The sequence below is a fragment of the Gopherus flavomarginatus genome, chromosome 11 (assembly GCF_025201925.1).
Source record: "Gopherus flavomarginatus isolate rGopFla2 chromosome 11, rGopFla2.mat.asm, whole genome shotgun sequence".
NCBI classification, from domain to species: domain Eukaryota; kingdom Metazoa; phylum Chordata; order Testudines; family Testudinidae; genus Gopherus; species Gopherus flavomarginatus.
Window position 1 is genome coordinate 37,089,204 of NC_066627.1, and position 20,744 is coordinate 37,109,947.

The following is a 20,744-nucleotide window of genomic DNA, read 5'->3' on the forward strand; positions in this document are numbered from 1 at the left end:
GTCTCCAAACCATTTGGTCCTTTGCTTTCACAGTGGGATGACCAGTCCTGGCAGCAAGCTTCTTGAGGAGAATGCCCACTTCAAAACTTTAGTACTGAGAATCTTCCGAAGCTTCCTGCAAACTGGACACTGGAGCACTGTATCCAGTTGCCACTCCTTTTCCTGCTCCCACTCAACAATGAATGTAGCTGTGTCAGAGGCATAGCCATTTGTCATGAAGAGAAAGTATCATTACTTTCAGAAGAAGAGACTTTGCATATTGATAAACAGAGAGAGGTCTTCCCGGGTTTCTGAGGAGTTCAGAGGAGAAACATCTTGAAAGTACAGTTGAGGATTAATGGCCATTCACACGGTCCTGTTTCCATTCTGCTTTTGACAAAAATAGCTGTAAAGGAGCATATGAAACTCAGAGGTCTGAGTATCTTGGCACCTATGTATAAGTTTAAGATGCTCTAATATGGCATTTATAGTCTGTCCAAAATGTAGTATTTTCTGACCACTGAGAGAAGTCACTCAGGTTTCAGGACCAAAAAGCCGGTTGAGGTCTCTTGTAAGATGAGGACTTTTTCAATTCTATGCCAGGAGCTGCTCAAGCCAAGTGATTAGACTCGGTGACTCTGCACTGCTGGTGGTTTTATATCAGATGAAATAAAGGACAGCCAAAGAAATAGTCCATCTCTCATCTGGATTTGTCCTGTGGGGGATTTTCATTAAAGCTTCTGTGAGCATTGAATCCTTCTGCCTGTTGGTCAGGAGCACACCTTACGCTGTTGGCTGAATCCTGTAGGAAATCATATCTTGCTCAGGTGAGGGGTCTGTGAGCTTTCAGAGCTCCCATGAGACTTTCCGTCTTTCCAACCTCCTCTACAGCCAACACTAACCTAGTTTCTATGTTTCATCTTCGCTTTACTCATGAAAACATTTTTCCACAACCTGCAGGCTATGAATAATTAGCTTGTATACAGATTATTGACCTTATCTGGGAACATCAAAGAGCTGCACTTCGTGTGCTGATTTTGTGCCTTGCAATGCAGTACCTGCAGTGACAAGTTCCTTGCAACAGCACATTAAACAGTGTCTGAGACTCTGATAACTATCATGTAATTTTTGGATTTACTCCAACTTTTGTATTTAGCAATAATTTGGCTTTTTGACATGCCAACAAGAGGCAAGGGGAATTTTTTGTGTGTTTCAATCAGGTGTTCTGTAAACCACTTACATAATGGTAATTTTTTTTTCTGCTTTGAGCATGCTGCTTGTCTTCACCAATAAATGCTCTTGACTCACAGGTTCTAATAGTAAAGTAGTAAGAAGAGTAGATCCAGCCACAGGAAGATGTAGTTTATGAGAGCTTCCATCTTAGGACCACAGATGGTGTACCTTGGGAGGTATAGTACTTTAACCAAGAAAACCGAACTCTTCTATTTATCTGTAGAGCAAGTAACATGGGCAGAGCAGGGTTCTCACAACATCATTTTTGGTGGTCTCAGAGTGTGGCCAGTCTCGCAGTCCTTGCCTCCTGTGGCCCTTCAGTGAGAGCCTGCCTCAGGGACGGTGGGTCAAGAACTCACTGGCCACCTGTGGAGTCCCAGGTTCCCTGTGACCTGGCCAGGCAGGAGTGAGTGAGCTTCCTCAGGAAGCGTCCCAGCGACCAAACGCCGTAGCTGCCTCTGGCATTGTGCACACTAGCCCCACATGTCTCCAGAGGTGCTATCTGGAAGCCCGCAAGGAGGCTGTGTGGTGCAGGGCACCAATCCCCGCCGGCAGCGCCAGCACAAACACCAATGCAGCACATCTCACTGCCCTTGGTAACAACTGTTTATGAGCAACAGCTTGGTGCTGCAGGGAGAGACTGCCGCTTTGGCCCCCACAGTCTCCACTCATGCTTTGGAGGCTGCTGTCGTGGCAGCAAAAAAAATGTGCTGCTGGCCGCAGTTAAGAAACACACACTTTATTGTTCTTCAAATCTGCCTTGAACACATCTAGGTGGAGGGTTAGACAGTCTTTGGTCTCCCTCTGGGACTGCCAGCATGGGTGCCTGTTGTGGAGCTGTTTTTTTTTTTAAATGTACAACTGTCCTGTAGCATATGGACTTGGACCCAGCAAATTAATTTCACAACAGCCACTAATTTCACAGATAGCCAAATATAATTAACAAGTTCTGAGTTGGTCCAGATCTGAATTAGTGATCTAAGGGTGAAATGTTGATATCCTATAAACCATGCAATTCTACTTTCTTCATTTCCTCTTGGAATTGCTGGGGTCTTTATACCCGCTGCCCTTCTCTCCTCTTAAAAACAAAAAATCCCCCCCCCCCAGCTTAGTCATATGTGAAAATTCACAACTTTGCTCTGATTTTTAATCCTTGAAGGGAATACATGGACACCTGGAAATCTCTGCTGGTGTAATCTCTTGCAATGGGATATTTCCCATCAAGTAGAATATCTATTACTGTCCTCCAGAGCTGTATAGTCTTAGAAATAAAGTACAGACACTGAGATGTCACCACGTGGGAGGCTCTGAAAGCAGAATACCCCAAAAGAGATGTGAGATGTTATAGCTGTCTCTGTTCCCAATTTTATTGCACCCTATTTTATTGTCTTTTTAGACCAGTGATACTCAGATTGAGGCTTGGGAGCTGCAAGTGGCTCTTCAACATATCTCCTGCGGCTCTGCAGCACGTGATATTAAAACACTGTGATTTAATTATTAACCTGTCTAAACTATTAACCAATCAGGATGCTTTTACTATGTTATTAAGCAATGGTAGAATACTTGGTCAGTCATTTTGCTGTGAGAATAATATATGTAAATATATTAAAGTTAAATGAAACGAATTCACACTACTGTGGCTCTTTTGGGTAATGTTGAGCACTAATTTGGCTGCTGAACCACTGAGATCTGAGTGTCACTGCTTTGGACAGCTCTGTTCTGTGTTTAACCCTTCATACATGACAATGGCCATGTAAAGTGTTATGTTAAAAAATAAAGTGAATAAATCACAATGGCACGATGCACTTGAAGATTTTTGGATCAGGCTTAGAGGAGATTTCAGTGTTGTCTTAGCTTCTGTGCTACTGAGGGTAGTTTTGTCCCTCATTGGGTGCAAATCCTGAGTTCTTCACAGGGCTCTTCTTGCAGACAGCTTTGCATTTTGTTCAAATTTCATTTGACTTTGTTCTCCACCCCACCCATTTCTAAGGATGCAGACTTCCATCGGCAATTCTTTTGTCTTTCTCATTATGTGCATTGGTTCAGTATTGCATTACAGTCCATAGCAAACATTTTCTTTAGGTGTGTTTGTCTAACTGTATACCAGATCCATCTAGCTAATATCAAGAAGCACCTTTCAGAGTTCTATAATATGTTTCCAGCTGAGGTAAGATGTTTTGTTTATTGTGTGTAATTTTTGAGGATCTTGGCTTTTGTTTTTCAATAAATGCCCCCCCCCCCAATAAAACATGCTAAAATTTTATAACTAAAGATGCTTAAGACCAAAATCTTATTTGGCCATTTCACTTGTGTTTTCATTGTTGAATTGTCATTAATTTTGTTTTTTTAATAAGCATATTAGGCACACAACTGTGCACTCACAATTTGTGTCTGGTGTGTTCATGCCAATACCATGATGTTACCCATACATTTTGTGAGATCATGTGCAACTGGCTAATTGTGCATAGCTGCACACAATTACCTGGTTTAGCAGCACAGCAGTGGTAACTCTGCATACTAATTATGTGTGTGATTCAAAGACTCTAGGCATGAATTTGAGGTAGGCTTGAATTCCAGCTAGAATCTTGCTGGCCGGGTATTGGTTTTTAGCCTATAAAACCTAGATGTTTTGGGACCTTGTTTTGTGACAGATCCCCTTTTCCCCTCCTAAGACTTACAGCCATATTTGAAATTGGCAGACACTGTCAGGCTGGAATGTCTTTGATCTAAAACAGGGGTGGGCAACCTATGGCATGGGTGCTGAAGGCGGCACGCTAGCAGATTTTCAGTGGCACTCACACTGCCTGGGTGCTGGCCACCAGTCCTGGGGGCTCTGCATTTTAGTTTAATTTTAAATGAAGCTGCTTAAACATTTAAAAAACCTTATTTACTTTACATACAACAATAGTTTAGTTCTATATTATAGACTTAGAGAAAGAGACCTTCTAAAAACATTAAAATGTATTACTGGCACGCAAAACCTTAAATTAGGGTGAATAAATGAGGACTCGGCACACCACTTCTGAAAGGTTGACGAACCCTGATCTAAAAGAAAGGAAATCCATTCTTTCTGTGTTTGTTTGTTAGGGCAGGGGCAACTTCTTTCAGAACTCACTCCCCTCATTGATCTTTCCAAACCTGCATTTGCCAACCTCCCACCTTTGCTCTCTCTTTTTTCCAGCAATTGAGGAGAAAGTAAACTGAGGGCTGGGGTGGCTATATTTATGCATAGTCCCTTTGCGTTATTTCGTGTGTTTTAACCCATGGTTTGGGTGCCCAGAGCAGAGGATGGGAACCTGCAGATATATCTTCTAATTTCAAATAAATATATCTCTGTGACTACCAGATTTTGGACATAATCTTTGACTTCCAGTTATTGTTTCAGCCACACACATGGATTCTGTTGTGCTGTATATGACTTCATTTATTAACTATAAATTTGTTTAAAAATATTAATATATCAAAAATCTATCCATGTTTAATTGGCACCATTTAAACTCCAGCGTGTGCTTTGGTTCTCAGGTTCCGATGTTGGCACAGTTCTTATTTAACTGATCCCGCTAGAAGTCCGCTGCATGTTTTGGTTCTAAGGCTTTGACCTTGATGCAGAAGGCTCTCCCATTCAAGTATGCCATTTTATGTGTAGCATTAGGTTTTACTGTATCTGGATATCTGTCCTACTTGGAGCTTGCATGCCGTTCCTGGCTTGTGTCTTAGTTCTCCATTATTACTCGGTTTACTCTGTATTAGGCTATTGCTCTCAGCCTATTCCCTCCCTGAGATTTGTCTTGCTGACTCAAATTGTTGTTAAACAGCTCAAAATGTTTTAATCTTCCAAGTTAACATAGCAAAGCTTAGTAAAGGGAATGCAGATTTTTCCTATGGACCATTCTGCTCTGGTACTTGTGCTGAGCACCCAGTTTAATCTTCAATAAAGTAAAGTATAACAGATTGCATGTAGGGGAAATTAATCTTGTTTTATCGTGTGGAATTTCCAGACCAATCATGCTTTCTCTGGCTGGAAAAAGGTTACTATACCAAGAGAAGTACTTCCCTTCTTTGTTATGGGCTGACTCCTCTTGAACTCTTCTGTCGCTGTGGTTCTGCAGACGGCTGCAGAATGACTCTTCTTGAATCATATTTGCATATCATTTCCTTTCATCACTGACTGCTTGCTGGAAATTTTGCTCTCCTGCATCTTGTGCTAGTGGTTTGTTTTTGCCCTCAAAGACAATTTAGATTGTATTCCATGGCTGCTTTAACCTTGCTGTGGTGATAATTTTTGCCCTCACTGTACATGGTCTGAATAACTTCTTAGTTGTTTTGGCTACATCCCCAAACTGTGTTTGTATGTTCTGTAGTTATCTAGTGGTAGGGTCTCTAAGTGGTTTCTCCCCAGCTCCTTTTTAACCAACACTGGACAACACGGTTTGCTGCCTTATCTTGGATAATGTGAGGGTCAATTTTCAATCTTACGCAAATTAAATGACTTACTCCAAACTTGTCACCAATCAGTGTTTGGTAAATATTGTGTAGCAGAGTGTTCTGTCTGCCCCTGGCCTAAAGGGCGCTAACCAAACGATCCCCAGACTCCTCTGTATTAACTGTCCCATTCTGTGAATTTGTTTAACAGAAATACCTTTCTGTTAAAAAAGGAAAGGAGAGAATCTGGTTCCCTTTTGAGGGGATCTCACTGTCTGAGCTGGTTTTCTGTCAGATATAATGTGCACAATATGTTGTTCTTATCCTAGAGCGTACGTAAGGGTGCGTGTGTGGATGCATACCATCATACCAGACCAAATGGTAAGATCATCGCACGCATACGTGTTTATCCATGCAAAGAAAAGTCTTGATTTTAATTTGTCCATGTTAGGAATTGTGCCAGTATAACTATTTTGTTAAATCACACCCTTCTCCAGAATAGTTACACTTAAAACTTTTTCTGGTATCCATCACCCCAGAAAGCACTGTGTAAATTCCTTTACTGCGGGCTTGTTTAAATTGGGGAAATCTCAAAATGCACAACAAACTCCTGCAGGGTCAGCCAGCCCAGCTTCATTCCATTATCACCTCAGCTGAAAGACCCCAATTCCACTCTAGTCAGTTCCAATAAAACCTTGTTTGCCAGTGGTCTGAAAAGGGCCAGCGGGAAAAAAAAACAACAGCCTCTGGGACAAAACATCTGCCAGAAAATGCCCCTGGGGAAGGCTTCCTTGAGGTCCTAGAGTGAAGCAATTATAATTCTAGGCAGAGCCGTGACAGCCCACAGGTTATGTAAACCTTCCTCTGCTCCATCCCACTTAGGCCCAATGAGATTCCTTGTATAAGTAGGCCTAGCCGCCCTTGTTGTTCCTTTGGTTCATGTGTTCCTACTGTGCACCGTTTATCTAATCTCATTGTTTGCATGGGATTTGCTATTTTTGTTAAATTAAGGCCTGAATTTCTTCATTCACTTAAAAGAAGCCACTTCTTTGCTGGACAGAAGTTAAAGCCGCTTGGAGAGAGTCCCATCAAGAGTCCTCTTCCACAGCACCATTTCCTTTTGAATGAATGGCTTTGCAGCAGTAGTTTGGGGTGTCGCTTGTTGTGTTGGGCCCTTCATTTTTTGGTTCCTTTGCTGCTACTTCTGATGCTTCCATTGTTAATTTAGGAAGGGAGAAGTCAGCAGAAGCAGAGAAGCACTAATTACAGCCTCTTCACTGCTACTGTACAACCTGTCTGGAAGTGCTTGCAATCTTTTTTATGGCAGAACCCATTAGCACATAGAGAGGGACAGGTTTGCTCTGATACTTTAAAACGAAACAAGCGTCATACTTTTAAGAATATGCTGCTGCCTGTACAAACCTCCACACTCTAATGGCTCAATTCAGCAGTCTTTACTCAGGTAAAACTCCCACTGTTGACAGTTCAAAGTGTGGGGGGCTCTGCCTGAGTAAGGACTGCAGGGTCAGGTCCCCAACCGCATAATAATATAAATGATTTGGGGCAGTGTACAATTTTGTAGATTCATTTTCTAATATACTAGTCAAAAGTCATGGTACATTAGATCTTAGAAGTGAAGAGCAGGAGGAATAGCTGTTTCTCAATTCCTGCCTTATCCCTCACTTAATTTTGTATTCTCTGTTCTGCTTGTGGTCCGAAAATTGGAGGACAGGTATGGTATCTGACTGGTTCTCACTAAGCTAATCACTGAAGGCCGTTTATATACCAAATGGTAATACTCAGTTTTCACTAACTTCATGCTTCACAGAACTCCAAATAAGGATCAGACATTTATATAGATGATGCCTCCAAAAAACTTGAAAATGGTTAGGCCGCTGGTGCACTGATATCACTGCTGATCATGATGGCCAATACTGTGTCGTTTTCTTGTACTTCCCATCTCTCTGTATCCAGTTGCTGTCTCTTATCTTTCATACTTAGACAGTAAAGTCTTTGTAGCAGGCTCTATCTTTTTGTGTGTGTTTATACAGCACCTAACACAATGGGCCCCTCATCTCTGGCTGAGTCTCCTCGTCCCTACAGTAGTACAAATCATGTTAATACAAACAACCACGGTTCCCATTAGATAAAATAAAAATGTATGTAAGGGGTATAAACCCTCCTGCTTCAGGGCACAAGTTACCACTTACTGACAGGAGTTAGGAAGGAACTTCCTCTATGCAGTTTATGCCATAATTATGCATGATGGATATTCTCACTTCTTTAAAACATCTGATGCAGCGTACTGTTACAGACAAAATACTGTACTAGATGGACCACAGGTCTGATCCAGGATGACAGTTCCTACATTTCTGTGCTTAGTGCCTGTCTGCAGCACAAATCAAACAATGTTAGTTAAGTTTAAAGGGTCTCTGCCTTTCTTATTGGATTTGCTGATGGCTAAGGCACTGAGGTCTACACTAGAAAATTAGGTCAGTTTACGTTTGTCAGGGGTGTGAAACATCTACCCCCCTGAATAGTTTAGGTAAACTGACCTAACTCCCTGTGTTCACAGCGCTAGGTCAATGGAAGAATTCTGTCTCAGGGAGGTGGATTACTTGCGCCAATTGGAGAACCCCTCCCGTCGGTGTAGGTTATGTCTGCACTGAAGCAATGCAGTGGCGCAGCGTTTTAATTGTAGACAAGCTCTAAGAATCAACCTGTTTGTTTCATCGGCTACCAGGGCTGATAGCTGTAGGCTAAACTACAGGTTATCCTTATAAAAAACTATTTGAAATTGTTAATTCCGCCCAATATGGATCAACGCCTCTCAGATCAAATCAAAGTCATGGGATGGAAGGAAAATAAATACATTTTTAACCATGGTTAGCTATATTGACAGTAGAACTGCTGAACAGAAAATGAAAAGCTCTCTTGAGAAAAGATTTGTGGGGAAGTAGTTGGGGTCTAGTGGATAGATTGGGAGTAGGCAAGGGCTTGCACTCAGGATCATGGGTTCTACTCCTGGTTCTTCCACTGACTCCCTGAACGACTTGGGAAAATCATAAAACTTCAGTTTCCTTATTTGTATCCTGGGTAGAATAATAGCTCTTTCAATGGGGTGCTTTGTAATTTGCCTAATTAATCATAGAATCATAGAAATATAGGGCTGGAAGGAACGTCAATAGGTCATCAAGCCCAGCCCTCTGCAGAAAACCAGGACCAAGTAAATTTAGAGTCCTAGACTATCCCTGATAGGTGTTTGTCCAGCCTATTCTTAAAAACCTCTAATGATGGGGGTTCCAAAACCTCTCTTGGAAACCTATTCCAGAATTTAACTACCCTTAGAGTTAGAAAGTTTTTCCTAATATCTAACCTAAATCTCCCTTGCTGCAGATTAAGCCCATTACATCTTGTCCTGCTAAAGCTTGTGCTTTGAAATGGTCAGGTGAAAGTTGCTGTTGAGGTGCTGCGTATTTATCACGATGATGCTTTCTGCTGTGAGATACTTTTGTTTTCTGTGCAGATTAGAAGCGATACATCCCAGATCCTGGACGAGACCATTCCGCTCATTAAAGCCAAGGTGGTAGAAATGCACAACATCTATGCCAAAGTTGATAAATTAGAGGTTTGTTACATTGAGATTTGCATTCTTGGGGGGGAAATGTGTTTCTGAGGTTGCCCTTCCTCTGGAATTGTGCGAAGTGCTCACACATTTGCAACTAATTTTGTTCCCTTAGGCGGTATGTTTTTTTGTTTCCTTGTTTGTTTTAAATCAGTGGCCTAAAATACAGCACTTGTTTAAGTGCTTGCGGGATTGGGGCCTTAAAGAATAATTTATTTTCTGATTCACCAACTCCTAGTATTAGATTTAAGGTATCCATAATGATCAGGTCTTTGTGACTTGTAGGGGGATTTATGCCATGGTGTTTACTGTTTTTTTTTATTAAAAAGGTCGGGTCTCATGTCCATCAGTTTCAGCTTGTTGATAATAGTCTTGTGTAATTGTGTAAAAGATATTGCTGTGCTCCCCTCTTCTGCAGTGTTTTAGTGTTTGGTGTATCCTGAATGAGGGAAGCCAGTACGACTCACTAAGATGATGTCCTCACTGTATTTAGTAAGCAGTATATTAAAATTACAGTGTCAGCACAGGGCAAGGTTGCCTCTGGGATGAATATAATTAAAACATGACAAGATAAATCACATAATGCTTAATATCACTTCTAACTGACTTGGAGAAGTGGAAGAAGCTAAATGTTCGTGGCATCAATTCCAGGTGGGCAGTTCTCCAGCTTTGAGCTCAACCCCTGTACAAAGTAGCAAAATAATTCTCCCTGCCCCCTCCCCTCCCATGAGGTTTAGTGTTGAAGTCGGGAATGGCAATTGATTTAATGTATTTAAAGCATTGTATTTTCTACAGCAAACTTCTTTGCCCTTTTATGCCACCTTTCATCCAAGGGCTTGAAGTATTTTATATCCAGCTACAGCACTGTGAAGCTGGTAGGTATTGTCCTATTTTAGAGATGGGGTAACTGAGTCATGGAGCTTCAGGGCAAATTTTTCAAAAGTAGGAGTCTAACGCTAGGGTCCTAAGACAATTAGGCATCTCCCTAGTTTTCAAAAGTGCTGAGCATCCCAACATCAATAAGACCTATTGGGTTCTCAACACTTGAAAATCAGGGAGGTGCCTGAATATTGACTTAGGCACTTTTTGAAAATCACACCCTAATGGATTTAGGTGCTCAAACTGACTGTGAGAGTCTCGTGCCTAATTCCTTTAGGCACTTTTGAAAATCCCAGTTTATGTTTATTTGGGCTTCTGTTTTAGCAAATCTTTGCTCTAGTGACATGCCTAAAATTATAAGCAAGTAAATGGCAGAGCCCCTGACTCCTACTCCCTTTCTCTAACAGTAAGAGAACCCTCTTTCACCTACTATTTCTTTATTGATAGTTACTACTTCAGTGTTTAATTTGAATTGAAAATTATTTAAAACACAAACTTGGATTACCACTTCTTATTTTTTGCCAACAGCCACAATCTGAGATTTGTTTCTTGGCTAGCTGGGTTCTAGAAAACACTTTTCAAGCCAAATGGAGTATTTGATGCAGTCACTCTCAAGATGGACAGTAATTTTACACCTGTGCTGCCCCTTATTTTATGTGATTCTACTGAGTAGGGATAAAACAATATTTCCATTTCATCACATGAATTTAGGGTCTTTCTGGCTCATATTATAACCAGTACTAAAAGATTCTGCAGGCTAGATTCTGTCCTCAGTGACACCTCTGCAACAACTTTGCCATCTGGGGTTTGCACAGGTGTAGCAGGACCACATTCTGTCCCTGGTAAATGGAACTGAATTTACAATTCTGTGGTTATACACAAGCAGGAAATAGACTCCACCTCTTTCTCCTATAGCTCTGCAAGGCTAACTAGAGTAAAAAAGTAGAAAAAAAATTCACTTTTGCCAGCAAAGTGAGAAGATCCAACTCAAAATACACATAGGATACAGGTATCATTTGTACAAGATTTATTTTCAGGCAAGAGCTGCTCTTCAGTGCCTTGATTCAGCAAAGTACAAAGTGGGTTCTGTAGAAAGATAAAATAAGAGAGTACTGCTGTGGAGAGCTCACAATTAAGACAGTCCTATAAACTCTGGCTTATAGCAATTTGTGTGTACGTGGGAGAGTATTACAGTGGAATTTGGGTTTTAGTGATCATTCTATTATGATCATTTGGATACATGGATCAGTTTTTTCCAAAAGCCAGTTCCAATGTGTGTCTGAAGCTTGTGCTGACAAATGGCGGGCATTCAGCTGAAAGGATCATATGGGAAGTGATGTATTATTTTATTTGATGTTTACAAAGATAGAAAAGAATTTCACACCTTTGAGTGTCACTCGGCTGCAGGTAAGAAAAAGAAAATGTTATAGTTGATGGGAGCTATTTTTATCCTGATTGCCCTGATTTGGCATTCTAGGATGTCTAGTAGGATTCATGCTGTCCTTGCTAGATGGAGACTCTGTTTCTCTGCTTGTGATTGATTTGGCCTTTCACTGTACTATGGATCTGGATGTAGTGATCATTCAGCTAGAACACTCCTGTGTCCAGCGTCTCTTACAACTGGATTCAACAAGAAATCAGAGGATGTCTTAGGCCAGAAGTTCAGAGACCTTTGTCTAGTCACGAAGACTAATAATAATTTTGCTTCTGCCGTTTTCTACCCACAACCAATTATAAGTGCAAATGAATTAGTCTTCTGACCACCAGTTTGCAAGTGCAAGCAAATAGTGTAGTTGGATGTCTATGGTCAGATTTTCAGCCAGTATGCAAGTGCTCATCTAATCTGTTTGCAAACAAGGAGCAAAATTGTGCATTTGAAGTGTATTGGAAAAATTGACGCTAAATCATTTGCTCCTATGAGTAATTACTCATCTTACTGGCTATAGGCTGAAAATTAGAGTCCGGGTTTGAAAATGCATCCCTTTTGCTACTCCTATTAATAATAGTGCATTCTAACATCTTGCTGAAGCCATTGATTTGACTCTGGATCAGTAGCCTGGATAGTATTGAAAACCAGTGTGCAGATGCTAGTAATTCTCATTAGATTTTTTTTCTGTCCCCTCTCACAGGCATTTGTTAAAATGGTTGGACGCCATGTCTCTTTTCTAGAAGAACAAGTGCTTCAAGCGGAGGGGAACCACAGCACTGTGTCTCATGCTGTTCGCAAACTACTTCAGTTTGCAGCTATACCGTCTTTTAAAAATGTGAGTGTTTAAAAGCTGTTTATAGCACCTGGGGAAAGTGGAGTATTTTTGACACCACCCTCCCACCACCAGCATGGCCTAGACAGAAGGTTTGATATTTCCGGGGAGTGTTGTAAACATTACACTAGATAATTGATTGTAAGTAACCAACACAACAGAACAATTGTTATTATTTCTTGTTGTGAAATTGAGTAGCTAAAAAGTCCTTTTCTAAGCTGTTGTGTGGTGTTGCTGTGGGTTAAATAGCTTTTGTGTTAAATCTGAGAGATGTCCACATTTGGTGGGGGGGGGGTGAATGGAACTATTCCCCTGTGTGTGTGCGTGCACACACACACACATATAGTTTGTAGAATTTGTACATCACTTGGGATGAAAGATGCTCTGTAAGCATCTTGTGTTGAAATTACATCCTCTCCATAGACTTGTCATCCTCTGTGAACCAGCAGTAGAGGGGGATGAGGCACATGCTCTTTGCCAGTGGGTTTCAGTAATATTTACTGACAACAGAGGAATGTTGAGACTCAGGAAGCTGGATTTCCTTTCCAGGCACCCTCTTCTCTCCTCCCCTCCCCTCCAAACCTGTCTGTGTGCGCCAGTGCTGTCTTGTTCCTTTCTTTTCCTCTTCCCGCTCCAGCTCCTCATCCCAGTCTTCCCTTCCCCCCACCCCACACCCTCTAGCTCCCAGTCTCCTTCCCCTGCTAGTTCCAGTCGCCATCTCCATCCTCTTTGGCTTCTCATTTGATCTGTCCTCTCGTGTCCTGCACGCTCCCAGTTCCCTCCGTCCAGCAGCCAGTCTCCTTGTCAGCCTGTCCCAATATCCCCTGCCCTCCCAGTCTTCCTCCATCAGGCTGCTTATCCTAATCTGCTCCATCTACCTCTCTTCCTGGTCCAGTTTGTGTTCCCAGCAGAAAGGTCATAGAATATTAGAGTTGGAAGGGACCTCAGCAGGTCATCTAATCCAAACCCCTGCTCAAAGCAGGACCAATCCTCAATTCAATCACCAAATCCCTAAATGGTCCCCTCAAGGATTGAGCTCACAACCCTGGGTTTAGCAGGCCAAGGCTCAAACCACTGAGCTATCCCTCCCCCCCTCTATGCTGGCTGTATGCCAGCCAGGGCAGCACTGAGAGCACAAGAGGGACAGTCTGCCTGCTTTCAGTTTCTGGGATCAGTGCCACAGCAGCCCCTGGCACCTGCGGTTACAGGGTAAGTCCTGCTTAGTCCCTGCCACGCTGGGATGGAGCATGCCCAATCATTCTGTGGGAATAGCATGTACAGAGTCTGGTCAGCACATGGGAGCTCTCAGGGGACAGAGCATGCCAAACTCTAACAAATCTGCTGAGCATGCGTGAACTGTGATTGTTCAGAAGCTTATAACTTGATCAGATTCTCACTGGAACATCCCTGTCACCAGCATGGCCTGCCCGGACAAATTTCAAATCCCTCCTCCAAAACATGGAGGCACAAGAGCTTCTCAATGGTTCTAAGCGTTTTTTTAACATGGGCGAAGGAACATCTTTTGCTCTGATTTCATTTGATGAAATGGATGAACCATTTTTGGTATTATTACCCCCCCACACACAAAAAAACAAGCAAAGAAAAAAACAGCCTGATGCAGATAACACAGCTTGGAAAATTTCAGTCAGAATGGTTAAAATTTGGTAAATTATAAGCAACTGGCAACAAGTTCTTATAATGGGAAGTGTTGAGCAACCTTAACTATAGGTGACACTATCAGTTCCACCTATAATAATGATATTAGTTGTAGGGAAACATGAACATTCAGCAAAATATACATAGCTGGGAAAACATTGAGGTTCTCTCTTTCTGCATCCAGAAGTCAAACTGGGCTGGGTCATGGCGAACTTGTTCTTTTATCTGGGCACTTTAAAAAAATAAAGAAAGAAAGCATACTCTAAATGAAAAGTCCCTAGCTGTCTTGTGGTTGCAAAGAAGACTTTCAAAATATGAAGTGAGTGTAACTGACTTAGTGATACCCTGCTTGAGTTTGCAGACAGTTTGGAACAACAGGTTTCAATGGGTTGTTAACTCTGAATCCTAATGTCAGTAATTTACATGTCTGTATAAAATAAATCACTTTGATTGAAGCATGCAGGAAATTATAGGGACTGTTTTACTATGAAGATGAGCTGTTGGTGGAGTCTCGTTTTGGTGTCTCAAGTGGGAATTTCAGAGAGTACCACTTTTTTTTTCCACTTCAACCCTTGTCTGAAATCCAAGGCTCCAAACTGCCATTTCCTTCTTCCTGCACTTTAGCAGCTCCCTGTATCTCTGCCACCTTCCAATGGTTCATCACTCCCTCTTGTCCATTCTGGAAGATCCCATTGCAGTGACGCAGCAAATTTGGCAGTTCTCTGTGCTGGGGAGTCTGTTGCCACTGAATGACAAATGTGTATGATCTGGGATTACCACCTCCCTAAGCCCCACACCCACACTGAGTGAGACTTGAATTTTACAGCAGCCAAGGCGCAACAGGGGAGCATCCTGAGTAGCTGAATCCTGTGATGAGACCTTCAAGGATAGAGAAGGTGGGATCCTGCAACGTGGGTGGATGTCACAGGCAGGTTTAACGTGTTTGGCTGGTTCTGAATGGCAGGCTGCCCAGATTTACTCAGACCCATGAAGAAAAAGAGCTGGGGTTGCACTGACGAAATTTCTCTAAAATAAAATCAGGCTTTTCCTCTTTCTCTGGTCTGGAATAGATGGTGCATTCCACCTATTGTTTCCCTGCTTTTAAATTAAATATACACACTGTAAAGTGCAAGAAAAATCTCCTTCTCACTCTTTGCTACTGTATCCCAAGGTGCAGCAGCAGTAACAGGGTTTTGGTTCCTCCATGCATATTGTTAGTTTAGGCTCTTCCCTCCAGGACTGGTACCATTCGCTGCATGGCAACTTGTTAAATTGTTGGTCTTCTGCATCTGTGGTTCTGCATTTTGGGCATTGAATGGTTAGTTCCATAGCTGTCTATTCAGGGCCTTGTTGAGAAAAGTGTAAAATCTGTGGAAGAAATGGGCACTAATACGTTTCTCTCCTCATGTTAGGCACATGTAATGGGTTGTTGGAGAGGAAGGGCAGCATGGCTAGGCAGGAAATGGGTGGAGACTTGCTGATGTATTCTGCCCCCCCACCAGAAATGTGAGAGAGCGTCTTAATTTCATGCATGTTATTGTCAGCACTTTGCAATGTAACTTGCACTACAGGGACTTGCCTGGGGTGATGCTATTGGCTGTGGTAGAACAGAGCTTCTGTGTAGTTAGTGGGGGGAGTGGGAGATAGAGATTCCTCTCCCTTTTTATAGGGATTTTATGGTTCCCGTCACCATATTATTTGAGCCATTCACAAATATTAATGAATTTATCCTCTCAGCATCACTGTTCAATAGAGAGGTCTCACTTTCCCTATTTCATAGGCTAGGAACTGTTGCACAGAGAGGTTAAGTAACTTTCCCAAGAATACACTGGCACAGCTGGAAATTGAACCCAGATCTTTGGAGTTCCAGTCTAGTGCCTTAAGCATGAGATTACCCTTCTTCTCCAGGAACGGGGACCTGTGTCTGGATTGGAGCTGGAGGATGAGAATAACGGCTGGGAGATAAGAATTTGTACCCGAGTTCCTTATAGGTGGGAAGAATGAGCAATCTGGGTTCTTGCCTGTATGGCATGTAAGAACTCTGCAGGTGTGTCGCTCTGGCCTCGCTGAACTGTTAAGCATCTCTGTCGCCATAAGCTGAAAAGCTCTACAAGGACAGAGCTCTGGTCATAGAGTTAGGAGCAGTAGATGTTTGGCTGCATACTAGTTTTTGTTACTGTTTTACAGGATTTATTATAATCCTTCCCTCTAAGCAGGATGAATATAGAAGATGCTTCTTTATTTTTGCTTTATGAACCTTCAGAAAAACAATCTGAAGCAATTTGTGACCCTAAGTATTTGTATGGAATATTGGAGTCCTATATGTGCAGGTTCTTCTGAGTGGATAGTATCTCCAATGGCTGTGTCAAAAATGGAGTTAAACTTGCTCCATGTTCTTTTCCTCTTCTACCACATTCTCTGTGTGTATATGTGCAATCTCTCTCTCTCACACAGTGTAGGAAATAGTTTTACTAGTGATTTCAGAACGTGTTAAAATACTTCCAAAATTTGCAGCACTCTTATTTGAGCAGTACTCTTAGTTCTTTGTGTTTCCCATTCCTTCTTTTTTCCTGCTTCTTTAAACTGTCCATTACATATAATTTTCAATAGTTCTTCATTTAGCAATTTATAGAACATATCTTGCAGGCAACTGTGTAAACGATTTTACATCAATTATAAATATACATTGCTGTACAAAACTGACAGATTACAAAATATAATGTCACACTGAAAGAGCTCACTTGGAAATTACAGAGCAAAAGAAATGCCTTCTCTTGTGAAGTCCATATACTCTGCAGAAGAAAAGTAGAGGTTGGGCTCTGTAAGGGAGAAACTTGCTGGTTTTTGATACATTTCATACCTTTTATCTAAAGATTTCACCTGTGCCCTGGGCTGAATGGGTCTCTTCCACCATCCAGAGGAGACAGGAGAATTGTATTTTAGAAAATGTCAGAGTTCTGGTTATAAAGAATCAATACCATCTCTTTCTTTCAGTGGATCAAAACCCTGTATTGCCAACTCTTACACTTTTATCAAGGATCTTGTAGTATTTGATGTCTTTCTAAAAGCCCTTGCTCCTGAATTCATTTGATTATGTGAGAATTACTTTTACAGCTTTCATTGAAAAAAAAAAAGTTTTGAGACTTTTTATGGTTGTAGAGAAAAGTTTGAAATTGTTACCCTAAAGGCCCCCCCCCCCATATCTCAGTAAGCAAATATAAAGAAGCCAACACTTAATATTTTTTAAAATCTCAGGTTTTTAAGCCAAAATTATTCGGGATGGCCTGACTCATTATTTTTGAATGTTTGGGGCTAGCAATACTGAAAACCCTCTTCAGCGTGTGATTCCATTAGTATCTGGCCTGCCAGAGCAATACTGTGGGAATTCAAAACCACGCTACAGCCGCTTGAGCTTTGATACAAAATATATTCCTTCACTCACAGCCAAAACCACATTTAGCATGTGGAAACAAGGATAGAAGTGGTTTTGAAAATATATTGAAGGAAAGTAAAAGCCATTGGCTACAATATTTGCATTTGATGCAATTCCTTATCACTCACACTTTAGAAAACCAAAACACATCATTTTAAAGGGAAACTTTTGTTCAGCTTCAGTTTCACTGTAAAACAATTAAGAACATAAGAATAGCCATTCTGGATCAGACCAGTGGTCCATCTAGCCCAGTGTCCTGTCTTCCGGTAGTGGCCAATGCCAGATGCTTCAGAGGGAATGAACAAAACACAGCAATTTATTGAGTCATCCATTCTCTTCCATCCATGTCCAGCTTCTAGCAGTCAGAGAGTTAGGGATACCCAGAGCATGGGGTTGCATCCCTGACCAGCTTGGCTGATGGCCATTGATGGACCTACCCTCCATGAACTTATCTAATTCTTTTTTGAACCCAGTTATATTTCTGGCCATCACAACATCCCCTGTTGTCTACAAGATTTAAAACCAATAGAAATATTTCCATGACTTTTTATTAAATCCCATGGAAACAGTTGCTTTTAAAAAAACCAGTAAATGCTCCGTGTCCAAATACTGCAGCATTGGGAATCTGAAAGTGAAACCAACTATATATTTTTTTGAAAGTGAAATTAATTTGATCAATGTACATAGTCAAAGCTGAGACAAATGCAGAAAAGGAAAAAAGCATAAAATATTAGAAAGTAAATTGGATTTTAAAAATTATTTCAATAAAATTGTACTTTGTTAAGACCTATTAAACTCTAGTGTCTAATATTTTAGATAAATAAAGCTCTTGTTAAAGATCTGAGGCCACGAGCCCTTTAGGCTGTAAGAGTTCTGCATTAACATCCCAGAGGTCCTCCGTTAAAACCTGGGAAGATTGGAGTTGACATTCATGATATTTCTAAAGTTTAAAAAAAAAATTAAAAACTCCTTTCAGGATTTTATTATCCATCATAAAGAAGCAAAACAGGCACAAGCTCATTTAAAATATTCCTTTACAAGTCATAATGTACGGTTATGTTAATGACATTGTAAGCAAACATGTTTATCTGACTTTAGTTGATAGTGTCCCTTTAAAATATACAGAGAGGAACATTCCTATTTTTCCTTGCTTTCTTCTCACTTACTCATAACTCCATGCCTACAGCATCATTAGTATTTGGCTTTGCATTGCACTTTCAAGCAGTGAGCGCAGATCCCTTGCAGGAATTAATGCTCTTTCATTTTCTTTGTAATAACAGCTTCAAGTTAATATTAGAGATATATTTATACCAGTTGTCAGGAGCATGATAATTCTTGATGATGCTTTCCTTCTATGAATTATCAGAATTTCTCATTAGACTGGGTAGAATAAAACAGGCAGTTTCCTTTCCATTAGAATTGTAATGTTATCTTTAGAGCAGGAGCTGATTAACTTAGTCTTCATTCATCTCTTCAACTGATGGGCTAACCAACTTTTGTCTGATGCCTGAGAGGGAGAATGGTTTTCTAAATGCTATTGTTGGAAAAGTGGCTCAGGGGTTGATAATGGGAGATGAAGTTTACTTTGTGCTACATCATCAGGTCAAGCTCAGCCCACCTTGCTAGTGCCTACGAGCCATTGCCACTGCAATGATTTAAGTGTCTAAGATAGAGATTCCAGGGGTACAGTTATTTTTGTGGTTGCCTATGTGAAATGGGTTGGTGGGCTCAGTCCAGATTCTGGCTGGCAAGTATCCACAAAGGTAGTTACCAGTGGCAGTAATATGCTTCTTTGAACAGAAAGGCCACTGCTCAAAAGGATCAGGAGATTGAGCTCTTCTGTCTGTCTAGGAGAGCTTTCTCCCCATTACGGGACTGAGGTTCTCATTGATTTCCGGAGAATTAATATTAACAAAAACAAGGTTATAAACTGCCAGAATAAGAAGCCCTTCCCCTATCAGTTGCTCACATTTCACCTCCTTGGTACTTGTCATGTCATAATTTTTGTAGATCTCCTTTAAAATGTAACTGGATGGTATATGTTTAATATATGTCAAGATCACATTTTCCAGTGTCCTTTCCCCTTCATATTAGACTCACTGAAGGCACGGTCTAAGTTAAGACTGGGAGTCAAGAGACTCGTGTTCTACCTCTGCTTTTGCCACTGACTCTCTGGGTATCCTGGGGCAAGACACTTCACTTCTTGTGCCCTAGTTTAATTTCTGAAGATAATGATCCTGATCTCGTGGGAGATCTTTGAGTGGAAGGGGCTAAGTATTGATTAATCTTTTTCCTTCATTTGTATTACATAGCATAGGGGAAAGGGGCACAGAGAGAGCAAGGAAGGCCAAGATTTTCTAAACTAGGACCCTAAAGTTAAGCTCCTATGTCCATATTTAGGCACCTGCCTGACTTTCAAAAATGCTGAGCAGCCATCAGCTCTTACTGAACCTACTGGATGTGTTGGGTGCTCAGCACTTTTGAAAAGCAGACAGGTGCCTAAATATGGATTTAGAAATTTAGCTTTAGGCTCCTAGTTTTGAAAATCTTAACCTAAAGGCCTGAACAGTTACTGTAGCAAAATGCAGGCACTGAAATATAATGAATAAATAAAAACTGGTAGGAAAATTCTTATCTAGGTGAATGCTATCCTGGTTAGCACCCTGCTCTGCTCTGTATTTGTGTATTACCCAATAAAATCTTGAACTTCTGGCTACATATATAGCTTTTATGAGACTGATTAAAACAAACAAACAAGTACGATCTGTGACAGAAGGTGGAAACCCCACCTCTGTACTTATTGAGTTCCGGAGGTGCTTTGTATCAGTTAATCTATTGGTGTTTATTGTTGAGCTTTAAATAGGCTTCACAGTGAGTGGTTTACTAGGCTTTGATGATAATTTTTTGTGGGGTTATAAATTCCACTTAGAACGTTGCTCTGTGCAGACTTAAAGTGAATTGGCTGCTGCAGAGAAGAGACATAGCTTGTTCCAGGGAAAGTAAGAGGTGGATATTCCCCCTTGCCTTGGGTTCCTATTGGCTGCTGCTGTGAGGAATGCAGCAAGCAGTGGCTACTGCTGCACTGTTGACTAAGCATCTGCATGTTATACATTTCAGCTGTGCACATGCGTGCCTTCTGGGGGAAACAGAAGGTGGTGCCTTGAACTATATCTGATTCCTCTTCTCTTAGCAGTTATGTTTCCTCTCTTCATCTGGGGATCTACCCTCTGTTTCCATTGTTAAATAGGCTAGATAC

The 20,744-nt window shown here is 41.2% G+C and overlaps 1 protein-coding gene and 1 long non-coding RNA gene across 4 annotated transcripts in view; one reads left to right on the plus strand and one right to left on the minus strand.

Moving 5' to 3' along the window:
• The window catches only part of BCAS4 (breast carcinoma amplified sequence 4), a 65,649-nt gene that overhangs the window by 19,930 nt on the left and 24,975 nt on the right, over positions 1 to 20,744 (plus strand). For all 3 annotated transcript variants that reach the window (XM_050918154.1, XM_050918156.1, XM_050918155.1), the window contains 2 exons: positions 9,161 to 9,262; positions 12,268 to 12,402. In XM_050918154.1, coding sequence (XP_050774111.1) covers positions 9,161 to 9,262; positions 12,268 to 12,402 — 237 coding nt within the window. The remainder of the gene's footprint in view (positions 1 to 9,160; positions 9,263 to 12,267; positions 12,403 to 20,744) is intronic.
• The window catches only part of LOC127031389 (uncharacterized), a 50,706-nt gene that overhangs the window by 9,792 nt on the left and 20,170 nt on the right, over positions 1 to 20,744 (minus strand). The window lies entirely within an intron of this gene.